Source organism: Cebus imitator, unplaced genomic scaffold (genome assembly GCF_001604975.1).
Source record: "Cebus imitator isolate Cc_AM_T3 unplaced genomic scaffold, Cebus_imitator-1.0 Scaffold387, whole genome shotgun sequence".
NCBI lineage: Eukaryota > Metazoa > Chordata > Mammalia > Primates > Cebidae > Cebus > Cebus imitator.
This window is the reverse complement of record NW_016107702.1, coordinates 348,229-373,503: the sequence shown is the minus strand read 5'-3', so window position 1 is coordinate 373,503 and position 25,275 is coordinate 348,229. Positions and strand designations below refer to the sequence as shown.

Below are 25,275 nucleotides of genomic sequence, written 5' to 3'. Positions count from 1 at the left end.
TCAATTTTAAATGTTTTTCCTGATGATTTTTACTTTGAAGCTTCGCACCAATCCTGAAAAGTAGTGAATATCCCTATCTTACAGATAAGGGAAGTGAGGTTGGAAAAAAATTAAGTTCCTTGCCCAAGATCATGCAACTAATGTTTTCTAAAGCTAGAAAAAAGAACGAGAAAATCCAGTTAGAATAAAAAGACGAGAGGTTGGCCAAGATATATCAATGTCAACAAACAGAGAAAAAAATTTTAGTTTGGGCTAGCAAATACCATTTGTGAATCTAAAATAAGAACCAAAGTCATTTTATATGGATATATACAGTAGAAAAGAAGTAACTGCCACATAAAATCTTTCACTATTTATAAATAAGTTATCATCATGCCCTATGTGGGTGCCCATACTAGTGGACTTTGTTGATCCTCAACTTTCTTTTTTCTTTTTCTTTTTCTTTTTTTTTTTTGAGACAGAGTCTCTCTCACTCTGTCCCACAGGCTGGAGTGCAGTGGCACGATCTCAGCTCATGGCAATCTCCGCCTCCTGGGTTCAAGTGAGTCTCCTGCCTCAATCTCCAGACTAGCTGGGATTACAGGCACGTGCCACCTCATCCAGCTAATTTTTTATATTTTTGGTAGAGATGGGGTTCATCATGTTGGCCAGGCTGGTCTTGAGCTCCTGGCCTCAAGTGTTCTGCCTGCCTCAGCCTCCCAAAGTGCTGGGATAAAAGGCATGAGTCATTGTGGCTGTCAGGCCCTCAACTTTCTAATTTCAACTATCCTTCAAAGTTCTGCTCATCAATCTAAGTATTATGCTAAATATTCCTCTGTGTCCTTCATCGTTTAATTATTATAACCTCTTTAATATTTTTCAAACCATCCCCTTCCATTCTTGCTGTGGGCAAGCTAGTTTTCAAACAGCTAAACTACTGGAATACCTATGGTCTGCCCTTCTGCTTTTCTGTGTCCTTTTCCTCTCTTAGAATTTGCATTCTATTTCAAGGTCCCCTCTTCTTCAAAGCCATTTCAGGGTACAGTCCTTTTCGTACTTTCCAGAATCTCAATTTCTTCTCCATTCCTGTAGTATTTACTATACCATTAATCAAGACCTAACATAAACTACCTGATATTATTTACCTATTTTTTTTTTTTTTTTTTTTTTTTTTGTTTTTTTTTTTTTTTTTTTTTTTTTTGAGACGAGTCTTGCTCTGTCTCCCAGGCTGGAATGCAGAGGCGCAATCTTGGCTTACAGCAACCTCTGCCTCCTGGGTTCAGGCAATTTTCTGCCTCAGCCTCCCGAGTAGCTGGGATTACAGGCACCTGCCACCACGCCTGGCTAATTTTTGTATTTTTAGTAGAGATGAGGTTTCACCATGTTGGCCAGGCTGGTCTTGAACTCTTGACCTCCTGATCCACCCGCCTCAGCCTCCCAAAGTGCTGGGATTACAGGTGTGAGCCACCATGCCTGGCCTATTTTTTACCTTTTTGTGGACAGGTCCTATTAGGTTGTAATTTTTTAAAGCACAGTGACTCATATGTTAATTCCTTCAGATAGTGGCTCTAGCACAGTGCCTTTAATGTAATGGATATACAAGAGATCTTGTAGTTCATTCAGGTTCATAATGTTCACCCTTCTGTGAATCACTTCTAAACTTATTTTAAGTATATATATAAGGTGTTAAATCACGTGTAAAATGCTTGTTTTCTAATTATTTTCTGTGAGTCAGATTCATCTCTACTTCAAAACTCTTAAACTGTTTAGGGCAGACTGCCATTTTTCTTGCATATTTTTCACTAATATACTTCTGTTCTCATAGACAGCATCCATTATTAATATTTGACAATAAAGAATTTTCTATGATAAAGATTTAAAACCTTAGAAATGACATCCTGAATAAAACTATAGCCCTCTAACTTCTAATATTTTTCTCACAGTGACACAAAGGAAAATACTGGAAGGTATGACTGTCATTTAACTACAGCTAAATGATGCTTTAGAGAGGCCAGCAAGGTAACCCAGGCAGCGAAGCCGACCAATGGGAATCATAGTGACACAGAGGACAAATAAGCCCAATCTCACAACTCTGCTCCAGCCAACTGCTACCAAGAGAAGATATGAGCTCAATGTTGCCAGCTTACCATCTGACTTTTAAAGATAAGCTGAAAATCTAGATTTTTATATAAATGGTCCTGAATGTTAGGTGTTTGCAACTAACTCAAGATAAAACAACAATGGTGTGGACCAAACAAATCTTTTCTAAAGTCAAGCTCAACCTATGTGCTATTAATCTACAACCTCTGTTTTAGTGTTTATGAAGTAATTTTTTTTCTTTACAATATACTATCAATCTTCACAACAAAATTATGGGTTGAACATTTTTTTAAAGTATTAAACTCCTGAGTTTCAAGTAGTTTAGTTCTAGAATTAAAGAATTTGTTGAATAATCTCATGTTTATGCTTTCTGTATGCTTCTAAATGTCAAATGTATTCTAAGTTGCTATGATTCTAGACTAAATAGTTCACTTCTCAGTTCTCCTTGGTTTGAAAAACCCTACCACCAACTTTACCATTTATTTATTCTCTCTGGATGTCTTTCATCTATGCTATTTTCTTCAGGAGTACAATGGAATTATTATAATGCATGAAGAGTAGAAAATAATTTTCTATTTTATATTTAACATTTTTTCTGCCAATGTTTATTGCTTTTCTGACTATTTTGGCTGTAGCATCACATAATGTCAATATTTTCATAAGAATCCACAATTATTATTATTATCAGTTTATTTTCTGGGATTTGAATGAATTCAACCAACTGCAAAACCCACACTACTACTCATTAGCTTATCATTTAAGGACACAAAAAAGTGGCATCATTTACAAACTTAGGATTTCACAATTCATTCCCTTCTTATCTGGATATAAATTGTAAAACTCGTACTACTCCCAATTCAAAATTGATTCTAGTGAGTCCTGTTACTGAAACTCTTCTACCCAGTAAAGCATCTGTTGCTAAGCATTTAGCTTATCATTGATAGACCATACCATGCCCCTCCTACCACATGCTAGACTATCTTTTTGATAGTTTTTATTGCTAAACCCTGATAAATGCTGTTTCAAAGTCTGACTAAATTACATTCATTAGCACCTCTCATACACATATGAATATAACTATTCAACATTAATGGTGGCTACTATTTATTCTCTACCCTGTGGCACATATTGTGCCAGGTTGTTTATGCTATCTTATTTAATCCTTACAAAAACCATGAAATATAAATATTATTATTATCATTGAGCCATAAGAAAACTGAGGCTGAGAACTTAGAGAATGTTCCCCAAATCACATTACATATATAGTGGTGGAGGCCAGGATTCACATCCAGGTTTGCCTGAAGTTTTATGTCAGACAGGTAGAATTGCTCCTATAAAAAAAGACAGAATATTACTTTCTCCCGCATGACATTTGCTTGAGGGTTGGTTATAAATTAGGTCCACCTTATCTGTATGAACATCAGCTTCATACTATTCCATAGTTTTCATCCTTCACTCTGAGTTCTTAAGAGTGAGGATTACATTGGAAATGAACCTGTCCTCAAGAGTAATGACCAGTTATATTTATATAAATCTAAAATGATTCTGTGCCATTACTACACCTGCTTCGATGACAACAACAACAACAAAATAATTGAAAATCTAATAGTCCTGTCTTCCACAGGACTGTGTATTGAAACATCTGTGTTTATTTATTACTATCATTATTATTGTTGCTTTGTTTATTTTCATTCTTGTAGCTGGATCATCTAATCCTCTGACTTTCAGGATACTGGAATTTTAAGAAGCTTTATAAATGAAAGGCTCTGAAGCAGCTGCAAGATTATTTTCAAAGGCAATTTTTTTATTCATTTAATTTGGGGTTTGCGGCCTAAATAAGAGAATAAATACCCAAATCATACAGAAATATATTCTTAAGCAAGTTTTTATAATCTTAAACCCTTGCAACTTGAAAAATTAATACTAAGACTATTGCATGCTTGAGAAGGAAAAGGAGAGAGGAGACACTATTTGAGAAAAAGTCATGGAGAAACCAGATGAAGACCCATATCACACTTCTGGAAATTGGGACTGAAGGAAGAGAGAAACTGCAGAGCCAGCACAGCACTATTTCGCTGTGGGGAGCGCTGGATGAGAGAGTATATGATAAAGAAGAATAAACAAGGAACACAGTTGAAGATTTTCTGTTCACAAATATCTCCCTCATTTATTTTATCAAGTGGATGTTAATTTTGCTTAATAAAACCCTTTTAGCAAATATATTCTTGCAAGGTTAAAACCAGTGGTTCTTCATACCTTTACTCTGAGATATTATAACTAAATTGTCTAAAACTTAAATAAACTTTTGGGAGAATGTATGTTTTAATTAGTCGTTTTGATTGAACCATAGAATATTTCAGAGTAAAAACCATAAAGGTCTCTAAACAACCTGAGGACAGAATGACTGAGAAAGGTGGAAAGATAAGATATTAAGGAAGGGCAAGGCTAGGGGAAGGAAGTGAAAAAATACTTACTTTACATTTTTACCACAGAAAAATGAGAGGTTATGATTCAGTGATTTCGAAGTTTCCTTCCCGCTCTACAATTCTATGACAGCTGTTATGCAAAAAATGAATGTCTTACGCATAAAAACTTATTGCTATATTTTCCTTCCTGGAATCTATATCATCCATCTGTTAAAGCAAAAGAGCTCCTTTTTCTACTTCAACAACATAAAAGAGAATAAATTATTAAAACTAGTTCCACTAAAGAATACTTTATTAAAACAAGTTTGCACTAAAGAAAACCAAAGGATAGAAATTATAGGGAGGTAAACATCTTCCAAATAAAGAAATTAATAACATACCCTCGAATACTTTGATAATCAGTATTTGATAACTCAGTGAAATCTGGGGTCCAAAGAGATATAGATGATTGGGATGGTTGGGAATTTCTCCCCTTGCAAAGAACGCACTAAATAAGAACCCTAATCTGCCAGACGTGAGAAAAAGTGAAGAAAACAGAGAATATTGCCCCACCAGCCTTAAGGCATTCAACTTCCCGGCATTCGGTCCTTAGTCCCTTCCCATTTGTCACCTTAATATTTTCCTGTCCACCCTTGCATCATCCACCTGTCATGTCGGTCTCCACAGTCACCTCTGCAGACTTTTTCCACACTTTCCCTTCCTATTTGTTGGTCTCAACGCTCTCTTCCCAGGGTGCCCACATTTGCTCGACTCTGATTCCTTCCACCGACACCCTAAGACTCTGAGAAGGGTAGAGGACCGTGCTGGCCCCCGCCCTTCCTCCCCACCCCCCGGCAGTCTCCAACAGTGTAAGACGGACTGTGGGAACAAAACACAGAGGAGTTTGTGCCTCTTTACTCCCATCGCGGGAGGCTCCCCCTCTATCCCCGGGCCGTCCTCACTCACATCGCACAGTGTGGAAGGCGCAGCGCGGCTGCTTCTCGAAACTCTCGCCTAACTTCAGAACCCGCTCGCGACGGTCTAGGTGTGGTAATCCCGCTGCGCTATTCATCATTACTCTTCTGCTCTGACTTTGCCTCCGCCACTGGCGTTCGCTATCTGCCACCTCAGCCTAAAGCAACTGCACTTGATCCCGCCAGCCCAGTCACCACAGACTCCACCCCGCGCCCGACGCGCACCGCCCCACCGGGCGCGTTTCGCGTTCTTATTGGCTTCTTGGCAAAGGACGCCCCGCCCCTTGGCTCCTAGGCCCTAGTCCAGCTTCCAGGCCTCTTCCCGCGTCGCGACGCAAGCTGCCCCGGGAAGGCCGCCGCGCTGTGGGTGCGGCGTGGGTGCCGGGTTCTTTAGTGGAAGAACGAGAAGCGAGGATGAGGTAACTGATTTGATGTGGTGGCTGGGGAAGGAGAGGGCCCCAGAGCGCCTACCCGGAGCCCAAGACCCCAGGCTCCTGTACAAGTCAGCCGGCGTGTGAGAGCTCTTAACGGGAGAATCGGCCTGCCCTCACGCCCATTCTGTGGAGATCTGGTGTGAAAACTGAGGCCTGCGGAAGGGCAGTGTCCGGGCACAGGGCCTAGTGTCTTGTCCAACGCCTGGTAGCGCGAAAGCCGGGTCTAGAATCTGGAGTAAAGGAATCCCGCGGGCCCGAAATTTCTGTCCTTGGACCTGACTGGGAGCGAGGCTGTTACCTCAGTTACCATTTTCTCAGAGGAAGTTTCCTGTGATCTTAGGACTGGAGACGGGGATGTTTTGGAGGGTGGGGAGGAGGGGGAAGAGGATTCAGAGATAGGAACTGCAGGCATTTAGGATCAGACGCAACAGGATCGCACTGAATTTCCTTTTATTTTCCTCACAGTGATCGATGGAGGCAGTAACGGGCGGGGCGACAGGGACGTGATTCCCAAAGAATCAAAGCTGGGCCGGAACCGGTGGCCTGGCAACAGGGTAGTAGCATTAAAATCGATAAATAATTATCTTTTTGTGTGAAAGTTCATGAATTTAATGTAAAGATGGGGAGAAGTGTTGAATTAGAGGAGAAACAAGAGAAAGTTTACAGACGGTTTCCATTACAGGTGGCTTTTTGGAGTAATTACGTAATCAAACTGCACTCCCTCACTTCTGCCTTAGGCACACTTGTCAATTGATTATTGGGTAGGTGACTATGTCTCCTTCAACCTGTCTGTAATTCCTGCCCTTGGAAGGGGTACTGAGGCTGTTTCATATTGTAGTTAAGTGTTTTAAGCCAGATGGTGGCTCCAGTTTGAATCCCTCTTCATACTTAATAGTGTGGCTTTGTGTCAGCTAATTACATTCTCTAGAGTTTAAGTATGCTCATTGTTCAAACTGAGGAAAAAATAATAGTACCTATTACTTAGAGTTGTTGGAATGATTAAATGAGTTAATACATGAAAGCAATTAGACCAATTCCTGGTGCATAGTAAGAGGTCTCCAAATGGTTACTATTTAAGGCCCAGGTCTACAGTTATGCTACATTTTAAGACCATCTTTGGTGGCTGCCTTCTCTTCTAAATCTGGAATCATTCTAGGAGGTAGGAATTGCTATTTTGTTTAGAGCCAAGAAAAGGGGTTCAGAGAAGCCCAGTCCTCTGACTTTATGGCCTGTATTCTTATCTATATCATCTTATATACCTGATATTCTTAAGTATATTATTTTAATGTGTATATACACATGTACATATACATACTTTTCTTTCCCAACCAGAACAATAGCAGAGAGTATGTCTCGTGTAGAATCTTTGTGTCCCCTACATCCACCATACTGCTCTACACGTTTGATAATGACAATAATGATTTAGTGATGTTTTATTATGGTAGCCAGAAGGGCACAGTTTTGAGCCTATTTTACTTTAGAGAGACTTCCAACCAGAAATCTGAGCTTTCTGTATTACAAGGGGAAAACCAGAAAGTCAAGAAATTAAGGCTCAGAATGCTTGAGGTTTGTGCATTAATTCATTCTTTCAACATGTATTTAGTAAATTCTGCTACATGCCAGGCACTACTCTAGCCACTAGAAATATAGTTGTGGACCAAAGATATAAGAAGGCAACCAGCCGGGCGCAGTGGCCCATGCCTGTAATCCCAGCACTTTGGGAGGCCAAGGCGGGTGGATCACAAGTTCAGGAGCACAAGAACAGCCTGGCCAAGATGGTGAAACCCCGTCTCTACTAAAAATACAAAAATTAGCTGGGCGTGGTGGCACGTGCCTGTAATCCCAGCTACTTGGGGGGCTGAGGCAGGAGAATCACTTGAACCTGGGAAGCAGAGGTTGCAGTGAGCTGAGAAAGCACTGTTGCATTCCAGCCTGGGCGACAGAGTGAGACAAAGTCTTAAAAAAAAAAAAAAAAAAAAAAAAAAAAGCAGCCACCAAAGATGATCTTAAAATGCAGTATGATGGTAGAGCTGAGCTTTAATAATAACCATTTGGAGAGCTCTTATTATATGCCAGGAATTGTTCCAATTGCTTTCATGTATTAACTCATTTAATCATCTCTAAGGGATAGGTAGGTTACCCTCATGAAGCTTACCTTCTGAGGTGAATTTTCTCCGAATGAACTATGTTGTATTAGCTCAAAACTAAACAAACAGATTAATGAAACTAAGTAGAGTCCAAAAAGATTCCCTGTGTGTGTGTCTGTATACATAGTGCATGAAAATGTGACATTTCAGATTGTTTCTGTTGTATCTTTTCATAACTAGTTACCTTATGAATTTATGACTGCTATATGTATTTTTTAATCCATCAATAACTTTAACATTAAAAATTTAGATTCTTATATGATACCATTCACAAACATACTTTACTTTTGAAGATATATATGGAAAACAAAACCAAAAATACATGAAGATTTGGAGAATGTTTCTTAGCTCCTGGGTTAGAGAGAACCTTTCTAAACATGACACAAAAGACAGAAGCCATAGAGGAAAAGATTGTTATATTTCAGTAACATAAAAATTGTAAAAATGGCCGGGCACTGTGGTTCATGCCAACACTTTGGGAGAATGAAGTGGGCAGACCACTTGAGGTCAGGAATTCAAGACCAGCCTGGCCAACATGGTGAAACCCCATCTCTACTAAAAATACAAAATTTAGCCGGGCATGGTGGCACACGCTTGTAATCCCAGCTATTCGGGAGGCTGAGGGGTAAGAATTGCTTGAACCCGGGAAGCAGAGGATGCAGTGAGCTGAGATCGTGCCGCTGCACTGCAGCCAGGGTGAACAGAGTGAGACTCAAAACAAATTGTAAAATTATGGTAAAGATGCCATAGTCAAATTTTAAAAATAAATGACAACCTAGGAGAAAATTTTACAGCCAATATAAAAAAGATTCCTATTCATGTATGAAAAGTTTCTGCAAAAGAATAAGACAATCCAGTAGAAATATAGTCAAAGGATATGAATAGAAAATACATAAAAGCAATAATGGCCAGTGAACATGAAATGTGCCTGACGTCCCTAATAATCAGAGAAATGTAAATTAAAACAAAATTATACCAATTTTCATCTAACAGATTGGCAAAAATGTAAAAGATAATGTGTATATTCATTGCATCGTTGCTTGTAATAGCATACAGCTTGAATGACCTACATTAGAGGTGATGTTTAAATATATTTTGCTGCATTCTTAAAAAGGAAGTGTAGCATAATGCAGCCATTTGGAAAGAATGAGATAACTATATGCATTCTCTTGGAAAGTTTTGTGACTACTGTGTGCCAGGAGTTACACTGGGCTTTCTTTAAAGTATTTTCAGCAAACCTGTCTTTTAATGATTTATATTGTACCTAGTAAGAGATATATGAATGGAAAAGCAGTTTTTGCTCTCAATCATGACAATCAACACAAAAGACTTCTGGGACCAGATGTGTGGAGAATTCTCCCACCAACAAGCAAGCAATCAATTCTGCAGCAAACACCAGCTGGATATTCTCTAATTCAATTCTGACACTGTCTACTTGGAGATAGGGTCAGATCCCTCAGGTTTAGGGTTTAGTCTTGCAAGAGTGGCCCCTACTTCTGATGCCAGTTGCAACCCTGGGTTGTTTTACCTGTGCTTCTGACTGACCAGCTACACATGGGGAATACTACTACCCTTTCCTTGGGGTGGATTAAGCTAGAGCAGCTCACAAAACTGAGGGAAACATGTTTTCCGGTTTATTATAAAAGATATTACAGAGAGCCTGGGCAACATGGAGAAACCCTGTCTCTACTAAAAATACAGAAAATTAGCCAAGCATCATGGCTTGCATCATTAGTCCTAGCTACTTGGGACGCTGAGGTGGGAGAATCACCTGAACCAGAAGTCAAGACTGCAGTGAGCCATGATTGTACCACTACCCTCCAGCCTGTGCAATAGAAGTGAGACCATGTCTCAACAACAACAAAAAAAATTAGGATACAAATGAAGAGATGCATACTATGAAGTATGGGAAGGGGCAGAGAGCTTCCATGTCCTCGCTGGGTGTGCTATCTAGGAAGTTCCTCTAGAAATTTCCATATGTTCAGCTGTCCAGAAGCTCTTTGTACCCCATCCTCAAGCCTTTTATGGAGACTTCATTGGATAAGCATGACTGAAGCATGGACAATCATGTTGGAAATGTGATTGGACAAAAAAGATACAAACTAATACTAATAGACTGAGTGGGAAAACCCAGCAAGGCCTGTCTGCTCAGATTCTTCTTGGCTTCTCTGTGCAGCATTCCTTCTAGTATATAGGGCAAGACCCCTTCTGAAACGGGAGTCTTATGACCTACAGCCAGACAAGATAGGTCAGAGAACAGCAGGGACAATTAAAGTTCTGCTTTGGGGAGAAGGAGCAGGTGAAAGGGGAAGAGAAAAAAGTCACAGATAGATTCTGTTTTCCAAGGCCTAAAGCATCCTAACATAACAAGACTACAACAAAGGCTATGGGAGTTACGAGCCAGGAACTGTTAACAAAAACATATATATGTATATGTGTATGTATATGTATGTGTATATATGTATGTATGGTGATGATCACACATTCTACTTCTTAGTCCCGTTGTGAGGATTAGATAACACAATATATGTAAAAGCATTTAACACAGTGCTTAGCTCATATTAAACAACATATGTTAGCTTTATTAATTATAAATAAGGAAATGTGCTTTTATTGTGTGAGGATATTTTTGAGCTTCAAATGCTTTAAAACTTTTTTTTTTAGAGACAGGGTCTTGTTTTCTTGACCAGGCTAGTCTCAAACACCTATTCTCAAGTGATTCTCCTTCCTTAAACTTTTTTACATAGAGAAAGTTTTAGCAACAAATTAGGATGTGGACCTTTTTCTTTTTTTAATGTTAGGGACAATTGATTTTATTCAATATACTATTTACTTATTTATTACTATTATTTTGAGACAGAGTCGAGTTCCGTTGCTCAGGCCAGAGTGCAGTGGTGTGATCTTGCAACCTCTGCCTCTTGGGTTCAAGCTATTCTCCTGCCTCAGCCTCCCAACTAACTGGGATTACAGGCACACATCACCATGCCTGGCTGATGTTTTGTGTTTTCAGTAGAGATGGGGTTTCACCATGTTGGCCAGGCTGGTCTTGAATGCCTGACCTCAAGTGATTCATCTGCCTCAGCCTCCCAAAGTGCAAGATTACAGCTTGAGCCACCATGCCTGGCCTTATTCACTGTACTATTTAGAAGTAATCTTTTATCAGCTTATATTTATGTAACATTTCTGAGCATTAGTGTGTTGAAAGTCAGTGTTTCACTAGAAGGGCTCACAGGTCTCAGAATTTAGTGTGCTTACAGCTATGATTTATTATAGTGAAGGGAAATAAAGCAAAATCAGCAAAAGGAAAAAGCATATTGGGTGAAATCCAGAGGAAATCAGGTATAAATTTCTGAGTCCTCTCCCAGTGGAGTTACATAGGACATGCTTAATTCCTCCAGCACCCAGCTGTGACCACATGTTTGAAGTGTTGTCTACCAGGGAAGCTCAACTAGATACTCAGTGATCAGAATTTTTATTGGAGGATGGCCACATAGGCACCTTGTATATAGGTACTCTTGGCTGGTATGTATCAGAATTCTAAGATTCACTGGAAGAAAAGCAGGCGTTCAGCATGAGCCACATTGTTTTTCATAAACAGTAGGCACAGGGAGCCACTGTTATCAGAGAATGGTAGAAACCCTCCTGAAATCCAAGTTCTAGATGCCAGCCAAGGGCCAACCTTGTAAGCACACCTTTGAAAAGAGTAGTCTTAGGCCTGTCATGTTAGCTCTTTTTTGTAGTTTTTCTTGTATGATTAAAGAAAGTTAATTCCTATCCTAGAATTATTGTGCAGATTAGAGAGAGAATGTGAAGCTCCTATCATGGTTCCTGACTCTTAGTGAGTGCACAATAAACAGTATCTGCTATAGCTGTCACATGTGAGGTATTGGAATCTTAAGCTCTTTTAGAGTTACACTTGTGTGAAAAACCAGTTTACTATAAGAAAGAAATTAAAGGAAAATCTATATACTGTTTCTCAAACAAGGCAAGAAAAGCTGTTTTTATTTATATTAAAATTATATTTCAAACATTTATGGCTTTTTGACCTTTATTCTCTGATTCTGTTAAAAGATAGATAATATAAGAAATGAAGCCAACAGGTACAGACCCAAGGATCTTATCTATAGCTGCTGAAGTTGCAAAAAGTCCTGAGCAGAATGTCCCTGTTATACTGTTGAAGTTAAAAGGTAAGGAAATCTTTTTGTGATTAGATAGCACTTTAAGTGAAAAACAGTTCCATCATTGGTACAATTTTAACATTTCTTTAAAATTTGTCCAGAGAAATCTTAACACTGTGATAGAACAGTGATTTTTTGTTCTAATATATTTTTAGTAATTATTCAACATATGAAAATACAAATAACGCCTGGATGTATTGAGCAAAAATAAGTATATCTTATTTCCTTTTGCCCTAGAAATAATAAACAACACACCTTTAGGAAGCTCAGAGTTGAAGAAAATCAAACAAGATATATATTGTTATGATCTCATTCAATATTGCCTCTTGGTCCTCAGTCAAGACTGTTCTCGAATCCAGGGTGGTTGGACTACCATTTCCCAGCTTACACAGATATTAAGGTAAAATGAAGCAGTAGGTCAGCTTGTTCTTGAGGGATATAGCAGTTGATTCTGATTTTCAGCATTTGCTTTTTTATCTGCCTAAAAAGCATTGGCAACCTCTTGTTGTAGGTTTTGGTTGTACTTTTCCTTCATACTACATGTATTGTTCATAACTTTATTTGAGATTCTTTAATTGTCTAAAATTTTCCTCCACAAGCTTAATGAAGATGGTGATCATTTTTTTTTCTCACCACTGAATTCCAAGTGCCTAATATACTTTTTATTGACTAAGAAATATTTATAGAAGTGAAGAAATTAAAGCACTGGCTCTGTACTTGAGAAACTTATAATAGAGATTGGGTGACAGTCATGTAAGTATATGATACAAAACAGGATGAAATTGGTGCTAAAATGAAAGTATGCAAGCAAAGTACTATAGGAGAACCAATAAAGAAACATTCATTTCACTATATCAATTTAGGTGTCAACTGTATATTTCATTAAGCAACCCAAATAGTGTCAATAAAATTTAGAAGTAGCATTTACTGATCTACTGCCATGCTAGATATTAGTAGAAAAGAAATAAACATCATTCTTCTAAAGGGAGTAGTAAAATAAACCAGATGTTCTTAGTGCCTTAGCTACTTCCTGATTAAGTAACTGAACATATGCATTTACTAACTGGATCCTGGCCTTCTTTTTTTGTTTTTTGTATTTCCTAGATAAGCCATTTGAGTTTAATAAACTATTCCCACTGAAATGGTTTATCTTGGATACTAGATTTCTAAGCTGCTTAATCCTACTGTGTTACTTGGTAAAGGCCAAATAGTTACAAAGAACCAGTTAAAAAATATATGTAATATTCATTTCCATACTTTAATTTTCAAGATTGATTTTCTTAAGTAAATAAAGCCTTATTTTTTTTTATTAGATATGTTAGTTTATGATGATATTGATTAAACCAGGCCTCTCTGGAGTAGAATTCAAGACTTAAGAAATTCCCATGTTTATGAATGCACAAATAAACATAATTTCATTTGTTAATCCTCTCATTCAAAATAGATACTCTTAAGGAATTAACTTTAGGAACTAAAGAGAAAAGAAAGGCTGATATACATGTGACTATTAGTCCATTAATTTTAGAAAATAAGCAAAAATAAATAAATAAAAACTCAACATGTAAACATTAGCCACTTAGGATTTTTTTCCTAACTTTTATTTTAGGTTCAGTGGTATCGTGCAAGTTTGTTTTATAGGTAAATTGCATGTCACATGGATTTGATGTACAGATTATTTCATTACACAGGTAGTAGGCATGGTACCCAATAGGAAGTTTTTTGGTCCTCACCCTCCACCCTCAAGTAAACCTAATGTCTGTTGTTACCTTCCTTGTGTCATATATATTCAGTGTTTGTTCTCACTTATAAGTGAGAATATGCAGTATTTGGCTTTCTGTACATGTGTTAGTTCCCTTAGGTTAATGGCCTTCACCTCTATCTATGTTGCTGCAAAGGACATCTTGTTCTTTTTTATGGCTGCATGAAAAAGAACGTGGTGTATATGTACCACCCCAAAGAAATTTACCATTTTCTTTATCCATCTGCCATTGATTACTTAGGTTTTAAATATGCTCAGTACATAGTTGTTTTTTTGAGACGGAGTTTCGCTCTTGTTACCCAGGCTGGAGTGCAATGGCGCGATCTCGGCTCACCGCAACCTCCGCCTCCTGGGTTCAGGCAATTCTCCTGCCTCAGCCTCCTGAGTAGCTGGGACTACAGGCACGCGCCACCATGCCCAGCTAATTTTTTGTATTTTTAGTAGAGACGGGGTTTCACCATGTTGACCAGGATGGTCTCGATCTCTTGACCTCGTGATCCACCCGCCTCGGCCTCCCAAAGTGCTGGGATTACAGGCTTGAGCCACCGCGCCCGGCCTTAGTTGTTATTGCTTATTAGTGTCCATACATTTTGTTGAAAAGACTCAAACAGCAGGTTTTGTTCATTGGCATACACACATAGAGACCATTCTTCGGTTTGAGGCTGTTTTGGATGTTAGTTTACAGAAAAAATTATTATTATTGAGACTTCTGACTTGTATCTAGGAAATGACTTTCATGTACAGTCTTAGGAGGACCTTTTTCTTTACGTGACTTTCTCTCCTTTAATGTATATTGTAAAGCGTTCCTACTAGACTTAGGTTTTGCTGTTTGTCCTTCTGATACAAGGAATATGTAAGTGAATATTTTGCAAAAAGTAGATCTAATGGAAGGTAGAATTGGTATGAAATTAGTGTTTGGTTTCCTTATGTATCCCTTGGAAACAAATCCTACCGGGGCATTTTTCAGCTATTGGATGTCTAAAATCTATTAGTGAACACAAATGCTTTTCATAAATTAAACTCTTAAGGTATCCTATGGCTTTCAGAATGATTATAGCCAATTCACTGAAATCTTAGCTTCTCCTTATTGTGAGACAAGTGTCTTTTATTTCCTGAATGAGCTGATATGTAGGTTTTTAGGATATATAAATCCCAGACCTAAGTATAAGCATGGTCCATACCACTGTTTACTTTTCTAGAAAGTTGTTAGACTAATTTTCCAACAAAAATTCTTTATTGGCTTGGCAACAAAAGAAGCATACTAAAAATTCTCAATAAGGCACAGTGTCTCTAGAAGCTTGGGGATTCAGTAAACTTCTAATTAACACAAACTTGTGCTCTTATTTCAGCCATTGCTGTGTGGGATTGGAGCCAGGAGAAGATGCAGAGGAATTTTACAATGAATTACTTCCATCAGCTGCAGAAAATTTTCTCATTTTGGGGAGACAATTACAAACATGTTTTATCAATGCAGCTAAGGTATGTGTTTATTTAGTGTTTTATAGCTACATCAGTTTAATTCTTGAGAAGCTGTTCTGTTATTTTTCAAATGTGCAATATTTGGCTGAAAGTACACTTACAGTAGTGGATGTTAACATTTTAAAAGTTATAACCCCCAAAAATCATCTCTATGTTTGAAAATATTTAATGCTGACTGAAGCATCCTGTTTGATTTTTTTTGAAGGATCTGCCTTACTACTCAATGTTGGGCAGCACCCATAGACAATTATTTCCATAACATCTTTCTAAACATACTTTTTACTTAAATTAACATAGAGGCAAGTATGTTCTCTAGTGCTAGGGCTTTTCTAAGTAGTTCCAGTAGTGAAGAAGAATAAAGGTGAACTTCCTATTTGATCTCTCATATTTTCTCCAGTAAAAATATTCAACCAAACACAGGGGTCTTTTCAATTCAAGTATTTTTTGGTTGCATTATGCTAGATGCTATGTATATGCTCTTTTTTTGACCCATGGATTTAGAAGTCTATTGCTTAATTTCCAAATATTTGAAGATTCACTAGATACTTAATATTGTTATCAATTTCTAATGTAATTATATTGTGATCAGATAACATTCTCTGTATCATTTCAATCCTTTGGAATTTTTTCAGACTTGTTTTATGACGACCCCCATATGTTTTATCTTGGTGAATGTTCTGTTTAAAGAAATCTTTGCTTGGCATAGTTACATCCTAATTAAAACTCGTGCATGTTAGAACCATGCGAAGGTTTTGATATGCACAGGTTTTATTTAATATAGTGCCCTGCAAAAGCTAGGACTACTGTATATTTGAATGTGAACTCTGCAGTTGTGTATAATGTTCTATAAATATTAATTAGGTCAATTTGGTTAGTAGTGTTGTTGAAGTCTTCTAAATTCTCATTCTTCTTCTGGTTTACATTTCTACTTTTAAGTGAGCAAGGGTATTAAAATTTCCAACTATGATTGTGGGTTTGTCTAATTCTGTCTTTAGTTCTATATGATTTTGCTTCATGTATTACAAAGCTCTGTGATTAGATACATACCATTTAGGAATATTATATCTTCTGGATGAATGAAAGCTATTATCATTATGAAATGGTCTTTTTTGTTTTTAAACCTTACTCATGGACTCAGGTAACATTAAATGGCCTTTATCGCTGGTAATATATCTTATCTTGAAGTTGACTTTGTTTAGTATTACGAATATTGACACTCCAGTTTTCTTATGATTAGTGTTTACATGATACACTTTCTGCAGTTTCAGCTTTCATGATTTCAGTTACCCATGGCCAATAGTAGTTCAAAAATATTAAGTGGAAAATTCCAGAAATAAACAATTAAAAATTAAATGACATGCTACTCTGTATAGCGTGATGAAATCTCATAGTGCCCCTCCCTGGGTGTGAAGCACCCCTTGATCAGCATATCAGCACTGTATAAGCTACTTCCCTGTTGTTCACTTAGTAGCTCATCTCAGTTTTCATATTTAAAAGAAAAAAAGTATATATGGGGTTCAGTACTATCCACACTTTCAGGCATCCATTGGGGGTCTTGGGACATGTCTTACATGGATAAGTGGGAAACTATTGTACATCTTTTCTCAGCCTTTTACTTTTTAACTTCTGTCTTATAGTGAAGTCTCTTATAAATAGCATATTGTCAGGTCTTGCATTTTCATCTAGTCTGACAAGCTGTTGTTTTAAAGGGTATCATTTACTTGCATTTAATCTAATTTGTAGTATGGTTAGGTTAAATTCTAAAATTTTGCTATTTTTAAAAAATTTGTTCCCACTTTCTATCTTTTGTGCTATTTTATCTTATATTTTACTTTTACATGTATTATAAAACCTACCATGTGTTTTTACTTTAAATAGTGTGTTGATTTTTCAATAAAGAAATTAAAGAAAAATGATTTTTCATATCTACTATGTCTAGTTGTCTTCATTCCTTCAAATAGATTTGAATTTTCATCTGGTATCATTTCCTTTAAGCCTTACAACCTTCTTTAGCATATGTTACAGTACAATTCTACTGGTAATGAATTCTCTCAGCTTTTTGGTTATCTGAAAATGTCTTCATGTTGCCTTCACTTTTGAGGAATATTTCTGTTGCATGTGTATAATTCTACTTCATCAATTTTTTCCGCCTTTTTGCACTTTAAAGATTTCTTTCCATTGTCTTCTGGCATCTTTTGTTTCTGATGTCAATTTGGTCTTCATTCTTGTTATCATTCTTCTATACATATTGCACCTTTTTATCTCTGGGTTCTTTAAGATGTTCTCTTTGTTTGGTTTATTTTGTTTTATTTTCAGCAGTTTTACTTTGATGAGCCTTAGTGTTGATTTCCTGATGTCTGTCTTGCATGGAGGTTGCTGAGCTCCATGTATCTGAGTTAATGTATTCACATTAAGAAAATTTTCAGCTAATATTTTTTCAAATACTTTTTTTGCCCTATTCGTTCCACTTTCCCTCTGGGACTCCAGGTTGTTGAGGCTCTTCATCCTTTTGTTATTGTTGTTGTTTACTTCAGTTTTGATAGTTTCTATTGATCTGCCTTCAATTACACTGATCCTATCTTCTGCAGTGTCTAATGTGCTAATAATCTTATCTAGTGAATTTTTCATTTCATATATTGTATTGTTCTATGATTTCCATTTGCTTTTCTTATAGATTCTTTACCGTATAACTGTTTTTTCTCTTAATACTGGGTCAAATTTTTCTGCTTCTTCACGTCTATTAATTTTTTGTTTAATAATGGACACTGTGAATAACATTATAGAAATTCGTATCTTCCTCTGAAGACTTGAAAGCAGTTAAATTCTGGCAGATCAGTTGATCCTGTGGAGGACTGGTTTTAGCCTTTTTTAGAAGAGGTTTACTTCAGTTTAACTCTTAGAATATTGCCCTTAGTCCTTGTTCACAGTTCTTACACGTAAAGTGGGATTCTTCTGTGGTTTAAATGGAAAGCCTACCATATTAACCTAGACCTTCTGACTTGGAAGAACCTAAACTCCAAACTCTGTATACCCAGTGTTAGGCAAATAATGAAATTGCTGATAATTTCTTTCAACCTTTCAGCTGCAGATTCTTCTGGGCTCCTTGAAGCCTTTTCTCACATATACACAGTTTAAGAGTCAAGAATTCAATGGAAGTTTGTGCATAGATTTTGGAGCTCTCTACTTTATGGGTCACTTCTTTATTAACTGTTCTGGCAGCCCCAAGCTCCAAATTCTGACTCCTCAGCCTAGTTATACTACAACTTCTTGTTTGAACTCCTTTCTCTATGTTGATAAATACACACTGGGAAAAACCAGGTGTATTAGTCAGGTTTCTCCAGATAAACAGAACCAATAGAAGATATATGGAGAGAGAAAAAGAAAGAGAAACTGATTGATTATAAGGAATTGGCAATTATGGAGGCTAACAAGTCCTGAGATTTGCAGCTGGTAAGCTGGAGACCCAGGAGAGCTGATGGTATAGTCTGAGTTTAAATGCCTTAGACCAGGAGAGTTGAATAGCATAGTGCCAGTTCAAAGGCCAGTAGGCTCAAGATCCATGAAGAAGCGTGTTTGAGTCTAAAGTTAGGAAAAAATGATGTCCCAACTCAAAGGCAGTCAGGCAAGAGGAATTTCCTTTTATGTGTGAGAGGGTCAATCTTTTGTTCTATTCAAGCCCTCAGCTGATTATATGAGGCCCACCCACATTAAGGAGAGCAATCTGCTGTACTCAGACTAAAAATTTAATTGTTAATTCATCTAAAAATACCCTCACAGAAACACCCAGAATAATGTTTGACAATTACACAAGATAAATTTAGATTTCAGCCAGTACGTTTTATTTCAGGGTCATGTCTATGTGCCTTTGCTTGCTATCTAGGGTCTTCAAACAATTGCTTTTTATATTTTTTCCAGAGTTTATAATTTTGGTCAGCAAAAGCATGGATCAACAAACTGTGGCCTGTGGGCTAAATCCAGCTTTTAAAAAAATAAAGTTGTATTGGATCACAGCTATACCCATTTGTTTATATTATCCACAACTACTTTCACTCTATAGCCATAGAGTTCAGTAGTTGTGAGAGACTGTAATGCCTAAAATATTTTCTGGCCAATAACTAATAGGAAAGTAAGTTCTATAAACAGGAAGAGAAGGGAGCAATCAATGTGAACAAGAGTGATTTGAAAAAGCTTTGTGGAGCCAATGGTACCTGGTCTATCTATCTCTAAAGCATGGGTGACATTTGGAAATATGAGGGCATTATGGGCAGGGGAAATGGACAAGACCAGGAAAGAGGAATAAATATGGTATCTTTGAGTCCCATTGCAGATACCAACCAGAGTTAGATAGAGTAATCTCATTCAGAAGGATTGAAGGCCAGATGCAGTGGCTCATGTCTGTATAATCCCAACACTTTGGGAGGCCGAGATGGTAGGATCACTTGAGCCTAGGAGTTCAACACCAATCTGAGCCACATAGCAAGACCTAGCCAGGTGTGGCGGCACAAGCCTATCATCCTAGCTACTCAGGAGGCTAAGTCAGGAGGATTGCTTGAGCCCAGGAGCTCAAGGATACACTGAGCCGTGATCATGCCACTGCACCCCAGCTTTGGCAACAGAGCAAGACCTGTCTCTAAAACCAACAACTAAAACAAAACAAAAAACAGACAAACAAACAAAAACAGAAAAAAAGAGTTTGAACTTGATTCTGAAAATATTGAAGAGGCTTTTGAGGAAACATAAGAGTATGCTGGAGAAAGTAGAAGAGACCATTAAAAATTATTGCAGTAAGCTAGAACTAAGAACATGAGAGGCTTGACTCACAATGACTTTGGAAAAAAAGAGGGTCAAATAAAATGTTAAGAAAAAAATTGAAAGAATATAAAAGGTATAATATCAGACAGTGCTTCATATAGATAATATATAATATTTTAATGTTGTCTAGGGTTTCAAGGCCCTATAGATGTTTAAGAGAAGTGATAAGCCAAAGGTAAAAACTGAATAGGAAAAGGATACAATTTTTTTGAAGTTAGTTTCATTTTCAAATGGAAATGTCTAGTATGGAATTGAAGTTTGATTGAGAGGTCAAGAGTATAACTATAGGTTGGAAAGCCCTTATGAATGCTACTTAAAACTTTGAAGAGGAGCATGCTAGAGGATGAGCTTTCCTAAGGATGTGCTGTAGAGATAATATGTGAAGACTGTGTTCAGAGCCTTAGAGTTATCTGACACAGATACAATTTATTTGGGCAAATTGAGGAATTATAGCTCAACATGCTAGCATAATGAAGAAAACTGCAGGAAAAGACATTGAGGTCATTTTTAATTTTTTTATAAATATTTGTCATTTTGAAGAGATGGATTTGCTAGATGCTCTAACTGCCGTTTAAATAATTTAAGTAGTGATGTCTGGTACATGGCCTCATGGTCTGTTCTGCACAGTATAATACGGTAGCCATTAACCCTGTGGATCAGTTGAGCACTTGAAATGTGCCTTTATGACTGAGGAATTGAAAATTTTATTTAATTTTAATTATTATAAATTTAAAAATTGATGATGAATTCTGTTAGGAAACTTAAGTGTGTTTGGAACAACTTGATTATATGAATCTGCTTTTACAACTGTAAGTTTTACAAAATCTAAATACACATCAAGTATTTCTAATGAAAATTTAGCCTCCAAGTAGAGATCCACTCCAAGTATATTCACCAGATTTCAAAGAAATACCAAAAGTTTTTGGGACACAAACAGTCCATAGTGATCACCATGTTATATTAAGTTCTATTTAAGGTGCTTTGAGTATATAAAGAATAGATACAGTCTTACTTTTAAGGAATTCCCAGGCTGATAAACTAGAAAAGGTCTTAGCTATTTCTAATAGGAAATCTAAAATAGATGTATTTTTAGTTTAATAAAATTTAATTTTAAATTAGAAGAATGAAATTGAATGAAAGGTGTAATAGTACAGACAACATGCTGTTTTGAATATAAGAAATACTGTTGGCAGATAATTTTTTTTTCTTTTTTATTATTCTTCAAGTTCTGTGATTCATGTGCTGAATGTGCAGGTTTGTTACATAGTATACATGTGCCATTGTGGTTTACTGCACCCGTCAACCTATCATCTGGGTTTTAAGCCCTATACGCATTAGGTATTTCTCCTAATGCTGTCCCTCCCCTTGAACCTCACCCCGCAACACACTCTGGTGTGTGACGTTCCCTTCCTCTGTCCATGTGTTACACACTCTGGTGTGTGATGTTCCCTTCCTCTGTCCATGTGTTTTCATTGTTCAACTCCCACTTATGAGTGAGAATATACAATGTTTGGTTTTCTGTTCCTGGGTTAGTTTTCTGAGAATGATGGTTTCCAAATTGATCTATGTCCCTGCAAAGGACATGAACTCATCCTTTTTTATGACTGCATAGTATTCCATGGTGTATATTTGCCACAGTTTCTTTATCCAGTCTATCATTGATGGGTATTTGGGTTGGTTCCAAGACTTTGCTATTGTAAATAGTGCTTCAGTAAACATACAGGTGCATGTATCTTTATAGTAGAATGATATATAATCCTTTGGGTATATACCCAGGAATGGGATTGCTGGGTCAAATGGTATTTCTGGTTCTGGATCTTTGAGGAATTGCCACAGTCTTCCACAGTGGTTGAACTAATTTACAATCCCACCAACAGTATAAAAGTGTTCCTATTTTTCCACATCCTCTCCAGCATCTGTTGTTTCCTTTTTAGTGACTGCCATTCCAACTGGCATGGGATGGTATCTCATTATGGTTTTTATGTGCATTTCTCTAATGACCAGTGAGGGTGAGCATTTTTTCATGTTTCTTGGCCTCATAAGTGTCTTCTTTTGAGAAGTGTCTATTCATATCATTTGCCTACTTTTTGATGGGGTTGTTTTTCTCTTTAAATTTGTTTAAGTTCCTTGTAGATTCTGGATATTAGCCCTTTGTCAGATGGATAGGTTGCAGGAGTTTTCCCCCATTCTGTAGGTTGCCTGTTCACTCTGATGATAGTTTCTTTTGCTGTGCAGAAGCCTTTGGTTTAATTAGATCCCATTTATGAATTTTGGCTTTTGTTGCCATTGCTTTTGGCGTTTTAGTTGTGAAGTCTTTGCCCATGCCTATATCCTGAATGATATTGCCTAGGTTTTCTTCTAGGGTTTTTATGGTTTTAGGTCTTACATTTAAGTCTTTAATCCATCTTTAGTTAATTTTTGTATAAAGTGTGAGAAAGGGGTCCAGTTTCAGTTTTCTGCATATGGCTAGCCAGTTTTCCCAGAATCATTTATTAAATGGGGAGTCCTTTCCCCATAGCTTGTTTTCATCAGGTTTGTAAAAGATCAGATCATTATAGATGTGAGGCATTGTTTCTGAGGCCTGTTCTGTTCCATTGGTCTATATATCTGTTTTGGTACCAGTACCATGCTGTTTTGGTTACTGTAGCATTTTAGCATAGTTTGAAGTCAGGTAGCATGATGCCTCCAGCTTTGTTCTTTTTCCTTAGAATTGCCTTGGCTAAACGGGCTCTTTTTTGGTTCCATATGGAATTTAAAGTAGTTTTCCTAATTGTGCGAAGAAACTCAATGGCAGTTTCATGGGAATATCATTGAATCTATAAATTACTTTGAGGAGTATGGCCATTTTCATGATATAGATTTTATCTATCCATGAGCATGGAATGTTTTTCCGTCTGTTTGTTTCCTCTCTTATTTCCTTGAGCAGTGGTTTGTATTTCTCCTTGAGCAGTGGTTTGTAGTTCTTCTTGAAGAGGTCCTTCACATCCCTTGTAAGTTGTACTCCTAGGTATTTTATTCTCTTCGTAGCAATTGTGAATGGGAGTTCACTCATGATTTGGCTCTCTGTATATTATTGTTGCATAGGAATGCTTGTGCTTTTTGCATACTGATTTTGTGTCCTTAGACTTTACTGAAGTTGTTAATCAGCTTAAGGAGTTTTGGGGCTGAGATGTTGGGGTTTTCTCAATATACAATCGTGTCATCTGCATACAGAGACAATTTGACTTTCTCTCTTCCTCTGTGAATACCCTTTATTTCATTCTCTTGCTTGATTGCCCTGGCCAGAACTTCCAATACTATGTTGAATAGGAGTGGTGAGAGAGGGCATTTTTGTCTTGTGCCAGTTTTCAAAGGGAATGGTTCCAGCTTTTGCCCATTTGATATGATATTGGCTATAGGTTTGTCATAAATAGCTCTTATTATTTTGAGATGTGTTCCATCAATACCTAGTTTTATTGACTGTTTTTAGTATGAAGGGGTGTTGAATTTTATCAAAGGTCTTCTCTGCATCTATTGAGATAATCATGTGGTTTTTGTCATTAGTTCTGTTTGTGTGATGGATTACATTTATTGATTTGCATATGTTGAACCAACTTTGCATCCCAGGGATGAAGCCAGCTTGATGGTGGACAAGCTTTTTGATGTGCTGCTGGACTGGGTTTGCTACTTATTGAGGATTTTCGCATTGATGTTCATCAGGGATGTTGGCCTGAAATTCTCTTCTTTTGTTGTGTCTCTGCCAGGCTTTGGGATCAGCATGAAAATGGCCTCATAAAATGAGTTAGGGAGGAGTTCCTCTTTTTTCTGTTGTTTGGGATTGTTTCAGAAGGAATGGTACAAGCTCCTCTTTGTACTGCTGGTAGAATTCAACTATGAATCCATCTGGTCCTGGGCTTTTTTTAGTTGGTAGACTGTTATTTAACTGCCTCAGTTTCAGAAGTTGTTATTGGTCTATTCAGGGATTTAGCTTCTTCCTGGTTTAGTCTTGGGAGGGTATATGTCCAGGAATTTATCCATTTCTTCTAGATTTTCTAGTTTATTTGCACAGGGGTATTTACAGTATTCTCTGATGGTAGTTCGTATTTCTGTGGGATCAGTGATGATATTCCCTTCATCATTTTTATTGTGTCTATTTGATTATTCTCTCTTTTCTTCTTTATTAGTCTAGCTAGCAGTCTACCTATTTTGTTGATCTCTTCAAAAACCTAGCTCCTGCATTCACTGATTTTTTTTTTGAAGGGTTTTTTTTTGTGTCTCTATCCCCTTCAGTTCTGCTGTGATCTTAGTTATTTCTTGTCTTCTGTTACCTTTTGAATTTATTTGCTCTTGCTTCTATAGTTCTTTTAATTGTGATGTTAGGTGTCGATTTTAGATCTTTCTTCATTTCTCTTGTGGGCATTTAGTGTTATAAATTTCCCTCTATGCACTGCTTTAAATGGGTCCCAGAGATTCTGGTACATGTGTCTTTGTTCTCATTGGTTTCAAAGAACATCTTTATTTCTACCTTAATTTCATTATTTACCCAGTAGTCTTTCAGTAGCAGGTTGTTCAGTTTCCACATAGTTGTGTAGTTTTGAGTGAGTTCCTTAATCCTGATTTCTAATTCAATTGCACTGCAGTCTGAGAAACTGTCTGTTATGATTTTCATTCTTTTGCATTTGCTGAGGAGTATTTTACTTCCAATTATGTGGTCAATTTTAGAATAAGTGCAGTGTGGTGCTGAGAAGAATGTATATTCTGTGGATTTGGGGTGGAGAGTTCTGTAGATGTATATTAGGTCCGCTTGGTCCAGAGCCTAGTTCAAGTCCTGGATATTCTTGCTAATTTTCTGACTCATTGATCTGTCTAATGTTGACAGTGTTAAAGGGGTGTTAAAGTCTCCCACTATTATTGTGTGGGAGTCTAAGTCTCTTTGTAGGTCTTCAAGAACTTGCTTTATGAATCTGGGTGCTCCTGTATTGGGTGCATATATATTTAGGATAGTTAGCTCTTCTTGTTACTTTGATCC

General features: G+C 37.2%; 2 protein-coding genes across 4 annotated transcripts in view; one reads left to right on the top strand and one right to left on the bottom strand.

Annotated features, from left to right (window-relative positions):
- EAF2 (ELL associated factor 2) overlaps positions 1–5,658 on the bottom strand; it is a 33,877-nt gene extending 28,219 nt beyond the window's left edge. The window contains exon 1 of the mRNA XM_017508159.2: positions 5,451–5,658. Coding sequence (XP_017363648.1) covers positions 5,451–5,559 — 109 coding nt within the window. The 5' untranslated portion in view covers positions 5,560–5,658. The remainder of the gene's footprint in view (positions 1–5,450) is intronic.
- A 72-nt stretch (positions 5,659–5,730) lies between these two features.
- IQCB1 (IQ motif containing B1) overlaps positions 5,731–25,275 on the top strand; it is an 85,754-nt gene continuing 66,209 nt past the window's right edge. Inside the window, exons 1-5 of one of the 3 annotated variants that reach the window (XM_017508158.2) lie at positions 5,731–5,877; positions 6,358–6,446; positions 12,111–12,226; positions 12,455–12,617; positions 15,326–15,455. In XM_017508158.2, coding sequence (XP_017363647.1) covers positions 12,127–12,226; positions 12,455–12,617; positions 15,326–15,455 — 393 coding nt within the window. In that variant the 5' untranslated portion in view covers positions 5,731–5,877; positions 6,358–6,446; positions 12,111–12,126. The remainder of the gene's footprint in view (positions 5,878–6,357; positions 6,447–12,110; positions 12,227–12,454; positions 12,618–15,325; positions 15,456–25,275) is intronic. The other 2 variants (XM_017508156.2, XM_017508154.2) reach the window with 2 other exon arrangements.